At 40.6% G+C, this 12,571-nt stretch overlaps 1 protein-coding gene across 5 annotated transcripts in view; it reads left to right on the top strand.

Annotated features, from left to right (window-relative positions):
• The first annotated feature begins 3,386 nt into the window (after positions 1–3,386).
• Positions 3,387–12,571, top strand: part of RBM27 (RNA binding motif protein 27) — a 70,450-nt gene continuing 61,265 nt past the window's right edge. For 2 of the 5 annotated variants that reach the window (XM_032627358.1, XM_032627363.1), the window contains exon 1: positions 3,387–3,642. In XM_032627358.1, the coding sequence (XP_032483249.1) occupies positions 3,584–3,642 (59 nt within the window). In that variant the 5' untranslated portion in view covers positions 3,387–3,583. The remainder of the gene's footprint in view (positions 3,643–12,571) is intronic. The other 3 variants (XM_032627359.1, XM_032627362.1, XM_032627361.1) reach the window with 3 other exon arrangements.

The following is a 12,571-nucleotide window of genomic DNA, read 5'->3' as shown; positions in this document are numbered from 1 at the left end:
CCAATGGCAACATTTGCAAAATTCTAGTTTTATGATTTTGCAAATCATAATCAGAATATTGACATTGACATGTTTTATGTGTATTCATTTGTGCATGTCTGTGTGTCTAATTCTATACAATGTTATCTTCTCTGTAGTTCCCATACGCACCCCCACATTCAGGATACAGAACAGTTCCAATTCAACAAGGATCCCTCATGCTGCCATTTAAAAAACACGCCCAGTTTCCCTCCACACCCCCATCTCTGTCTTCTGCTCCTAAAATTATGTCATTTTCAAAGTATTATATAAATGGAAACATACAATATGTAACCTTTGGGGATTGGCTTTTTTCCTTACTCAGCAAATTCATCCAAATTGTTGCATGTATCAATAGTTCCTTCCTTGTTGGAGGGAAGCATGGAATCGCATTCCATGGTATGCTGTGTCACACAGTTTAACCATTCACCTGTTTAAGGTCATCTGAGCTGATTCTTGTTTGGGGCTATTATAAATAAAGCTGCTCTAAACATTTGTGTACAGGTTTTTGTGTGTGAACATATGCTTCCATTTCTCTGGGATAAATGCCCAGGAGTGTAATTGTTGGGTCATATGGTAGTTGCATGTTTAGTTTTTAGAGAAAATACCGAGGTGTTTTTCAGAGTAGCTACCATTTTACATTACACCAGTGAAGTGTGAGTGATCCAGTTTCTCTGCCTCCTTATCAGCATTCAGCACTGTCAGGTATTTTTGGGTGTTTTGCTTATGTTAGCCATTCTTTTTTTTTTTTTTTTGGCTGTGTTGGGTCTTTGTCGCTGCGTGCGGGCTTTCTCTAGTTGTGGCGAGCAGGGGCTACTCTTCGTTGTGGTGAGCGGGCTTCTCATTGCAGTGGCTTCTCTTGTGGAACACGGGCTCTAGGCGCGCGGGCTTCAGTAGTTGTGGCATGCGGGCTCAGTAGTTGTGGTGCACAGGCTCCAGGGCATGCAGGCTCAGTGTGGCTCGCGGGCTCTAGAGCACAGGCTCAGTAGTTGTGGCACACAGGCTTAGTTGCTCCGTGGCATGTGGGATCTTCCCTGACCAGTGCCTCATTCATTCATGGACTTCAGATGAGTCAGTTCTGTGCATACAACAAATAAAGTATATGGAAAATTCTGGGCCATGGCTACTGACCAAATCTGAACCAACTGTTTAGCAAATGGAGTGAGTCGGGCATGGGAGTGGGATTGCCTGTATTGTATCCCACTTCCACTTCTGGAAAAGCAACTCTTCTATAGATGCCACTTTCTCAAGACACAGTTTGGAGTTCAACATCTACATTCAAAATACTAGTTTATATCCATCTATCTATTTTATTCTATTCAGTTTATAAAAGTAGTAACATCACATTTGAAAAATAGGGGGAAAGGAATAAATTATCCAGAGTCTCCAAACCAAATATTGCTACTGTAATCATGTCTGTTCTACTCTCTGTGTTTGGTTAAATAATGCCCTTGGTCTCTAGGAAGTTGGTATCTCAACACCCTCACCTCCGAAGTAAGGCTTGAAAATTTTGTTCTATAAATACATTTGAAAAGTACTTTGAAATTCTTGCAGAGGAGTGATTTACTGTGATAAAGGCAATTCCTATTCCATATCAATCATGCTATCAAGTTCTTGCCTAGCCCTAGGCCTAATCAAATCACTTTTACATTTCTCTTTTTAAAATTTCTGTCATTTGGGGGTAACACTTCATCTCTGTAGTGGAAAGAAGTAAAGGGAAAATGTGGATAAGCATAAAGCAAGAAGGGGAGGTGAAAGGGAAGAAGAGGCAACAGTTGAATGTGGGAACGCTCTGGGCTTGCTGTTGGAGGATGTGGATGTTACTTCTGCTCCATTGACAGATGTGCAATTCTGCGTAAATCACTCAGTCTCTCTGGGCTTTTTTTCTCATACGCAAAGTTGGGGAGGAGGTGTCAGTGAAGGAGTTTCACTAGACGATTTTTAAGTGCACTTCGCTTTTATCACTGTATGGTAAGGGGTCCACAAACTGCGGCCTGCAAGCCAAACCATATTGGCATCTGTTTCTGGACACCTGCAAGGTAACAATAACTTTTACACTTTTAAATAGTTGAAAAAAAAATCAAGGGAACGATATATTGTGAAAATTCTCTAAAATTGAAATTTTCGTATGAGTTTTATTGGAACACTGCCATAATCGTTTGTTTACATATTACCTATGGCCTATTTCATGCCAAGAGGGCAGAGTTGAGTAGTTGCCAGAGATCTCATGGCCCACAAAACCAAAAATATTTGCTGTCTAGCCCTTTACAGAAAAAATTTGCCTACACCTGCTCCATATATATATAGCATGCCTGCTTATTTTGGGTTGACCCGTCTCTTTTACATGAGGTGTGTGCTCATCAGGTATTTTTCATAGTGTTATAATGCATTATCCCATATACTGTTCAGCTTTCTAAGAGGAGGGACTCTGTTTTGCTCACCATTGGAATCCTAGCGCCTTACACAGTGCTGGTATATAGCAGGTGCTCAGTATTTGTTGTTAAGTAAACATTCTAACACCAGTGCCAAGTCAGTCATTTCAAAACTCCAAATGGGATTTTTCATCTAGTACAGACTAAACTGTCTATTTCAGTGATTTCAATTTTTTAAAAATTATTTTTAAAAACTTTTTTTCTGACGAAAATCCTCCCTGCACTAAACTCCCACCGAATTTTAGATAGGCAATGAAGAGAGAATTTTTGTAAAAATTTGAATCCTTTTTCTTCCTAAATAAAAAATATATTTAAAATACTGGTAAAATTTAAATGGCCTCAGCGTTTTACAACCGTTGCGCCACGTTTTAAAAATGACGATTATTGGAGTCCAAAGCATGGTTGCCATAGCATTTTGCATAATTTAAGCACAGCAGCAAAAGATACCGGTATGTGTGCCGAGCAAAATGAGTGTACGAGGAAAAAAAGTAAAATTTTTCGTTCTGTACGATATGTCGAACGTGAACGTATTTCACGTTGTGTTGCAGATTTACTACAGCTGAGTCATTTCGGGACACGAGTGTGTGCTTCCAGGAAAAAACGAGAGGAAGGAGCCAGTCTGAGGGTCTCGCCGGATTCCCCCACGCACTTCCAGCAGCAGACAGCGGTATTCCGCGGCGGTCAGCGGCGTGGTCAAAAAAAAAAAAAAAAAAAAGGCGCCGCGGCCCCTTTAAGAGCCACAGCACCTTCTCCAAGATACCATCTTGCACCAGGAGTTCACTTAAGCTCTCTACCTACCTTGCTAAATCCCTCCTCCTTCACTGGGTACGACAGGCGGGCGGGGCGAACGAGCCTTTTCATTGGCTTTGCGCGCACGGCCCCTCTGTCTCCTATTGGTTCCCGCGCCCGCCACTCGACGCTGTCTCCCGCCCTTTCGTGCCGTCGTGCTACGTTGAGTGAGGGCTCTTGGGTTAGTTCCTGTTAGGCCCCGGCCGGGGGAGTAGGTTGAAGTCTCCTAAGATGCCCGGTGGGCTGGGGCACTGAGAGCTGTGAAGAAGGCGTCAGGAGGCGGCGAGGGGCGACCCGCGGCAGGCCCGAACAGGAGCGGCGGCGGAGCCCGCCTTCCCTGCACCATGCTCATAGAGGATGTGGATGCCCTCAAGTCCTGGCTGGCCAAGTTATTGGAGCCGATGTGAGTGAGGCAGGCTGGGCCGGGGCTGGCGAACGTGGGCGTTGGGGGCCCGTGGGGGTGTGGGGGGAGGGGAAACGGCGTGGGGGAGGGCGGAGCGGAGGGGCCGCGGTCGGGAGGTCCCGGCGACGTCTTCTCTGTAGTACTATCACCATTGTGAGGGTGGGGGGGAGGGAGAGCAAGGGGCGTAGAGGCGGTGTGGCTGGGGGGGCCGGGGGGGGGAGGAGTGCGGGGAGGACTGCGAGGGTTTTTTAAATGTAAATATTGGGGTGCTCAAAGGGGCTGAAGGAAGTGAGGGAATTTAAAACATTGCTCTTTGAGAACTGAGGGAGAAAGCGGGGCTGTCGAGGGATTTTAAAATTTGAATATCGGGATCTTGAAGGGAGTATCAGGATATCAAGGGCTTTACAAATAATATTATTACGGGACTAAAAGATCTAGAAGCAGAGTATCGAGGACCTTTTGAAAACATGAGGGGAGAAAGGGAGAGTAGGGACATTGAGAGATGTATAGCAAGTTCTGAGTTCTAAAGGTTCAAGAGTATTGAATTAAAATAGGGTGGTTGAAAGGGATTTGTGGGCATCGAAATGTTTTAGGAATTATTGGGAACCTGATAAGCCTATTGAGGGATGTCATTATTGAGGAGTTGATAGTGCCAGGAGAGCTGATGATTTTTAAATACCATTAGGGGTTGGGAAAATTGAGATTTTTGTAAGTTTGATTGGGGGTTGAAAGGACTACCCTGGTATCTAATATTATTGGAGGACGAGCTGGGAGGGGTATACCGGCAGCTTCTAGGGATTTTTGGTTACAGGTATCAGAGTGATAAAAGGAGGGGTAGTAGGAAGAATGAGTTTTGTAAGTCCTGAGAGGGCAACTGAAGATATTGGGGTGTAGGATTATCGGTGCGGGGCTTGTTTTTTAAAAAATATTTTGGGTAGTGTTGTGGAAATATTGCTGGGACCCTTGAAAGAAATAGCGGCAGTATATCAACTTTTGGTTGGTTTTGTAATCATTTTCAAGGGGCAAGGTTGTGAAGTTCTTATTTGGGACACTGGGGCACAGGTAGTCTCTGAAGCATATCTCCATGAGCAAAGACGAAAAGCTGGAGGGAGGGTTGGAGAGAGGTGCTATCTCACTGTCTCGGGAAGGAAGGCATGGGAAGGGATCATTTGCTGCCCCCTTGTCACTTCTTCTTACTTATCCTCCTAGTGGAGGGGAGGGCTTTCTGGCTGAAAGAAAAGGGGTAGATGAAGAGAAGGGTAGGCTTTGATTCATTAGATCAGATCACTTTAGTGGAAAATTTGAGTTTTTGCAGAGGCAGAAAGAAGGGGTAGTTGGGGAGGTGTGGAGGTATGGTGAAGTTGGGGCTGTTGGGAGACAGCTACTTCCCTGTTGGTATATTTCCTTGTCCTCCTGAGAAACCCTGTTAACTAACTTGTTGTTTTGCCGTTTTGGTTTCTTGGGTTGGGATGGTAACACTTAGGAAGACTCATCTGTAGTCCAGTGTGTCAGCCTTGTGAAGGAAGTAGAATGGGAAAGGGAGACAGCATTAGCATTTTGATGTCTGAAATGATATTTATTTGCTTTCTGAGGACGACGAGTGTGTGAGTAGAGCACAGATATGAATAAATGTACACTAAGAGCCTCTGAGTTTTACATTAGTGATGGTCTGATTAAAGTGAAAGGGACTTCTGGACACCCTTGAAAGTTTTATAGAAGAATATGGGCCTCTTGAGTGTTCATCATACTTTCCCTACACACAGTAACAAGCTTGGAGCACAAAGATGGAAATGAAGGTGGGAAATCATGAAGTAGATTTAGTGAAATTGACCATATATGGAAGAGGCTAGAAATAGAGAAAGGTCTATTGGAATATTCTTTACCTTTGTGTTTTTAGTATTTTGGTAGAGATCCTTTTGAAAGTATTAAATGTGTACTTTATGTTTTGGGTAGAAGGTGACAAGTTTTAACATTATAGTTAATTGCTATCTTTTTTTAAAGTTCCCTGAAATGTTTTGGTCTGGGTAATGTTTTTTGGTTTCTTTCTTAATATCAGAATTTAGTTTGGGTGGGAACTTAAACCTCCTAAGGGTGTTTTCACTAGGGTTTTTTTTGACTATTTACACTGATTTTTTCATAGATATTCTGTAATTTTCATGGGTAAAAATTATCTTTCGAAATGATTATTTCTGTTTAGTTTCCCCATTTGTTTGGAGTTATATGTTCAACTTAAAGCTCACATCATGCATCTTTTCTTTTAATAAAAATTTTGTTACTTTTTTAGGGTTAAAGATCTAAAGTCACTGCTTAGACTTTAATAATACAAATGATTTTCCTAGAACTACAAAATTAAAATACTTATTTTTAACTCATAAGTAATGATTTTGGATGAAGGTGTTAATAAGAAATAGTAAATGCAAATGCCGAGGTCACGTATATTTTCATTCTTAGTATGTTGTCATGGAAGATTATTTTTCGTTTAGACATCCTAAAATGTAATAAATGATATGCTAAAGTGGGTTGTATTTGTAAATTTACTTTTTGCATATTCCAGATTCAAGAAAATTTTCATAGGAGATTGGCATGTTGCTACAACATAGCATTTCAGAGCAGTTGTTAGGCTTTCATATAATGTAGTTGCAGTGGATATGTTGGAATCATACTGTAGCTGTGTACATCATTTCCTATTGCACTTTCTTATTTAGCTTAATTTGAAGTTAACTCAATTTAGGGAGTTCCCTGGCGGTCCAGTGGTTAGGATTCTGAGCTTTTGCTGTCATGGGCCCGGCTTCAATCCCTGATCTGGCAACTAAGATCCTGCAAGCCACACGGGTGGCCAAAAAAGAAAAAAAAAGTTAACTAAATTTATAAAAGTTTTTGATTTTTAGGGATTTTTAAGCATGGTCCACCTCGTCATAGTGAAACAAAGGCACGTAACAGGATATTACTAAGCCAATCCAGTTTGTATGTGATTATTCCCTGTAGACAAATAAGAAATCTCATGCTGTTAGAGTTTATCTGTTTCGTTCCACTCCTTTTGTAGGTGTGGGACATATCTATTACTTTACTAGAGGAAAATCAGAAGGAGGAAGGCTAGAAGAAATGACTCCTTAACTGGCTAGGAGAAACCCAGTACCATTTTTGTTGGCAGTGTAGTAAAGGGGAGAGAAACCATCTTAGTCAAGGAGTTTGTCTCTTCCTCCCACTGCATGAACAGACTGAACTCACAGATCTTCTTTGGGGTCCTCATCTTTCTTCACTTTAAAAACCTCCTAGGTATCCTAGTTACAGAGACTGTGTAGGGATTATGCTTAAGTAGGACATGTTGGGTTTCTTTATATTAGAAATAATTGCTCATTTTAAGTATTTGGACTCCTTAAAGGTAAGGGTCTAAGTAAACCTCGGGGATAAATCAATCACTAGAGAAATTTCTACAAGTTTAGGAAATGTTCAGGCAAGCAGTTTTCAACAACAAACATGCGTTTCTACCTAAAATGCTGTCTTTAATGAGGAATGTTTTAAGTTATTTATATTACATATGTTAAATACGTACAAATACATCTAATTTACTGCTGCTTGTTAGGCTTATTGTAAAAATTTGTCTTGTGATGGTCATTTTGTAATGTATAGAAATATTGAATCACTATGTTGTACACCAGGAACTAGCATAAGTGTTGTAGGTCAATTTTACTTCAAAAACAAACAGACAGGGCTTCCCTAGTGGCGCAGTGGTTGAGAGTCCGCCTGCCGATGCAGGGGACACGAGTTCGTGCCCCCGTCTGGGAAGATCCCACATGCCGCGGAGCGGCTGGGCCCGTGAGCCATGGCCGCTGAGCCTGCGCGTCCGGAGCCTGTGCTCCGCAACGGGAGAGGCCACAACAGTGAGAGGCCCGCGTACCGCAAAAAAAAAAAAAAAAAAAAAAAAAACAAACAGACAAACTCATACAAAAAGAGATCAGATTTGTGGTTACCAGAGGTGGGGGGTGGCAGGAGGGGAATTGAAGATAGTCAAAAGGCACAAACTTCCAGGTATAAGATGTATAAGTACTAGGGAAGTGAAGCATGACTAATATAATTAATACTACTGCGTTACATATGAAAGTTGAGAGTAAATCCTGACTTCTCATCACAAGGAAAAAATGTGTATTTTTTCTTTTATTTTGTGTCTATATGAGATGATGGATGTTCACTAAATTTATTGTGGTAATCATTTCATGTATGTAAATCAAATCATTAATGCTGTACACTCCAGATGTATATAGTTCTGTATGTCAATTATATCTCAATAAAACTGGGGGAAAAAAAGCTATGAATAACAAAAAATTGTCCTGATAATATGTTTTAAAAAGAGTGATGGGGTTTGCAATATTTTTGGACAGTTGTATCCATCTATTTATCTATCATCTATCTATTTTAGTAGAGCATCATTATGTGACTTAGGGCATTTAGCTTCTAGTTCTATATGTGATTCACTGTTTGACTTTGGAGAGATTGTCTAACCTTCCTGTATTAAACAGAGTTAATATGAGTATTATGATGCAGGCTATAAAAAGTGCTTTGTGTACCTCAGAATCATTAAATATAAATGAAATTTTATGGTTTTTGAAATGTGAAAATATGTTGAACTCTTTGCAAAAATATTTCACTTACTAATGTTAAGTGCTGCTGCCTCTTACAAAGTAATCAGTCTAGTGCATGACAGGGTTAGATTCTCCTTACAGGCCCTATAGGTAGGGACAAGAATTGCTAGTGAAAGGACTTGGTGTGCAGTTTCTGTGAGTTCAGGTCTTTGTAAAAAAAATGCACCAGGAGATTGACTGTTTCATTTCTGAGTATGATGGAAAAGGCAGCAATAAGGTTCATTTAGGTCATTTTATGACTCCGTGGTCAGCGGGTGTATACTTGGGTTGAACTCTAAAGTTTACATGCTGCTTATAGGTTTGCAGTCCTTACCAAGTTAACTCTGACTAGTAATCTTTGCAGTTGCTCAGATGGGAAGAAAAATCACCATGTAGCAGCTGTTAGATCACATCTCCTGATAAATAAACTACAAGGGTAAAATGAGTATTTTGTAAATATGTTCTTAAGATCAAAAAGTAGTGATAATTTTCTGAAATATATGTAGTGGCTTTATAGAATTGGTGTGCCTCTAAAGTCCTGTGGGACTTGTTTAAGGAGGCCGTTCACTATTTCACAGAAAGAGACTTATTTTGACCGGAAGACTTCTTGGCAAGTTATAGTATACTAAGTTAGGAAGGTATTTGTTCTTATGTCCTTTGGTCCGCCTCCTAAACATTTCTGACTTCATTCTCCCTGGCCCAATTGTTGTAGGCTAGAAGCCATATATTGCTTTTATAGCCTTATGTTTCCTACCACTGTCTTGCCTCATCCTCTCACAGTGTTGTTACTTCATTATTAATCTCTTTTTTTAAAGCATTTGATATTTTGTACTATAATTATTTGTTTTCATTTCCATCTCTTAGCCTTGTGACTGCAGGGCAAGGTCTGTCTTGCTCAAAGTAATTCCATTACCCAGCAAGATGCTTGGCATTTTGTTAAGACTCAGTAAATGTTTAAATGAATCAATGTCCTCATATGTATATTTAGGTTGGTCACAATTAGAAAAGTAAGATTATGTTTTAGTAGTCTAATTTTCTGGGTGTGCTTAGCTGAGGGCTACTGCACTAGGAGCCATAGTCCAAGTATCACAATGAGATACAACTGAGAGTCATATTTTCCCCTCCAGATAAATCTAGGGATATTTTCTTTTACATCATATTCATTTATGAAAGCCAGTAATTAATGAAGGGGAGTATGAAAGCTTTCATTTGAAAAGAAGTAGAAGTACCAATATTTGTGTTTCTTAATATGAGTTAACAGGTTCTTAGAAATTAATAGTTATTTATTCACTTATACTCTGATAAAATCAACTCAGATTTTACTTATTTTTCCAGTACTTTCTTATCAAAGGAATATTCTGAACATAGATCTCAGTGTCAGACTTCCTGTTTTTTTACTTTTTTATAAGTAGAAATAAAAGCATTGCATTACAGAAAATGTAGAAGAGACAGAAGAGGATAAAATTATTTGTATATATTTATTTCTAGTTTCTCTTCTGTGTATGAACTTTCATGTAGCTGTAATTAGACTCAAATGTAAAATTTTTTTTTTTTTTTTTTTTTTTTTTTTTTTTGAGTACGCGGGCCTCTCACTGTTGTGGCCTCTCCCGTTGCGGAGCACAGGCTCCGGACGCGCGGGCTCAGCGGCCATGGCTCACGGGCCCAGCCGCTCCGCGGCACACGGGATCCCTCCAGACCGGGGCACGAACCCGCGTCCTCTGCATGGACAGGCGGACTCTCAACCACGGCGCCACCAGGGAAGCCCTAAAATTTTTTTATTTTTGGCTGCATCAGGTCTTTGCTGTGGCACGTGGGCTCTTCGTTGTGGCACGTGGGCTTGTCTCTGGTTGTGGTGCACGGGCTCCAGGGCACATGGGCTCTCTAGTTGAGGTGCACGAGCTCAGTAGTTGTGGCATGCGGGCTTAGTTGCTCCGCGGCATGTGGCATCTTCCCAGACCAGAGCTCGAACCCATGTTCCCTGCATTGGCAGGTGGGTTCTTAACCACTGCACCACCAGGGAAGTCCTAAGTATGAACATTTTTAATGGCTTTTGATACACGTTAGGATCAGGAGGTTTTTTTCCTGTGGCCCAGTAGCGTAGTCATTAGTTGTCTCACCTCTGAAACAAAAATCACACTGAGAGGGGCTTCCCTGGTGGCGCAGTGGTTAAGAGTCTGCCTGCCGATGCAGGGGACACGGGTTCGTGCCCTGGTTTGGGAAGATCCCACATGCCGCGGAGCGGCTGGGCCCGTGAGCCATGGCCGCTGAGCCTGTGCGTCCGGAGCCTGTGCTCCCCAGCGGGAGAGGCCACAACAGTGAGAGGCCCGCGTACCGCAAAAAAAAAAAAAAAAAAAAAAAAATCACACTGAGGTAGAATGTAAAACAGCACACATTCAGAAACATGTAGTAGATTTTTCTGAAAATGGATGAGGTTTAGGTAGTCTTGGCTTTTTCCTAAAGTAGTTAGTGGTGTTTCTTGGCTTGGGGCTTAAGGTAAGGGAGAACCTTTACTCTTTGTCGTTGGGATTGGGTATATGTCTAAATCTGTAAAGCTGAGGTGCTAGCTCAGTAGATGTGTCAGTACCTGCAATGGAGATTTCATTTAGAAGGAAAAAGACAAATTTGAGGTTTTTACAGATAAGACATTTTTAGGACAATATTTCTGTTCACTTCCCCTAATAAAAATTAATTCTAGTCAATTTTTATTTTTTAAATTAAAAGATAGATAATTGAAACGTTCTTAGGACATTATTATGCAAGATGTGAATTTTAAGGAATCCTCATTTGTAACTTCCATTAAACTTAGGAAATTTCTTTTGTTGGTTCTTTATTTTAACTGAAAGGTGATTATTGGTTGAGACTTAGAACACATTAATTTGTTGTGCAGATAAACATTAGAAAAATGTATATGCTGTGATAGATTTTACTTGCATGGAATTGCAGCTGAGTTTTAGTTCCACAGGTAAGCTGTCTGCCTGCTCTTGAATGGATCACATGATTTGTCTTTACATATTTACAGATTTAGGTATCTATAAAATGAATAATGATTGATTATGCTGTTAGGGTCTTTTAAAGACTATAGTAGAATAGTAATTTTAGGTGGATATTATTACCTTTTCTAATCTCTTTGTTATAATGGAAGCCCCTTTTTGTCTAGAAACGTGTGTATTTAACATAGCCATGGCTCCAGAATTTTAAAATGTCTTTCTTTCCAAAATGTACTTGTCCCTGTAGTTAAACAGAAATGAATTTCCATAAGTTTTGGTTACAAATGAAGACCTAAAAGGTTTTAAATACTCTTCTTGGGTACTGCTTTTTGTGTAAGAGAAGTAGGAAGTGGCCCTGCATTTGATCCTATCAAGGATCTTAACCATGCTCAGATTTTTGTGACACACTTCTGGAAGTCTTGTTGGGCTACTATTAGTATTGGTACCATAGCTGCTACTGTATTGTAATTGTCAGTTTTTAAAGATTATATGGTAAGTGGTGATGAAAGAATAAATAAGAGCAATCATAAAGGTATAGAAAATTACAGCAAAAAACTCCCTAATGTATTTAAGTTTCAACATGACTCATTATTTCAGACTGGCAATTTCCTTCACAGTGCATTTATGGATACATATTAGGAGCTGTTAAATTTAAATGGTCCCATTCCTTTGTCTGTAAACATGCTTTTGTATTTGGTGCAGAATTCTAACTATCAGTTATTAACAGTCAGTTGTTCACTCACATTAAACAAATATTTAGAATCTGTGATCACTCTTTTTTCTTGGTGTCTAGTCTTTTTCTACTCCTTTTTTTACCTTCTTGTAACTATTCATCTTGAGGTTTTTTGGCTACGCGCAGGCCTTCTCTAGTTGTGGTGCACGGGCTTCCTTCCCACTGTGGTGGCTTCTCTTGGTGCAGAGCACGGGCTCTAGGGCACGCGGGCTCTGGAGCGCAGGCTTAGTAGTTGTGGTGCACGGGCTTATTTGCTCCGCGGCATGTGGGATCCTCCCGGACCAGGGCTCGCATCCGTGTCCCCTTCATTGGCAGGCGGACTCTTAATGACTGCGCCACCAGGGAAGTCCCCCATCTTGAGTTTTAACACTGTCACATCAAGAAGTATTTCATCAGAAGCAACCTAACTCTGCATTTGTTTTTCAGAGTCTGAATACTAAATATATGTATAAGATATCTGGGTTTGTTTAACTCACCTCATTTATCCAGTAATCTGAGTTTTGCCTGTTTCTCACTAGATACTTCACATCCTTACCCAGTGTTAATACCTGTTAGGTCATGAGACTCCTTGAAGGTCCCTATAACATGGG

This window comes from Phocoena sinus, chromosome 3, assembly GCF_008692025.1.
Source record: "Phocoena sinus isolate mPhoSin1 chromosome 3, mPhoSin1.pri, whole genome shotgun sequence".
NCBI classification, from domain to species: Eukaryota; Metazoa; Chordata; class Mammalia; order Artiodactyla; family Phocoenidae; genus Phocoena; species Phocoena sinus.
The sequence above is the reverse complement of the archived record's forward strand: the minus strand, read 5'-3'. Positions and strand labels throughout refer to the sequence as shown.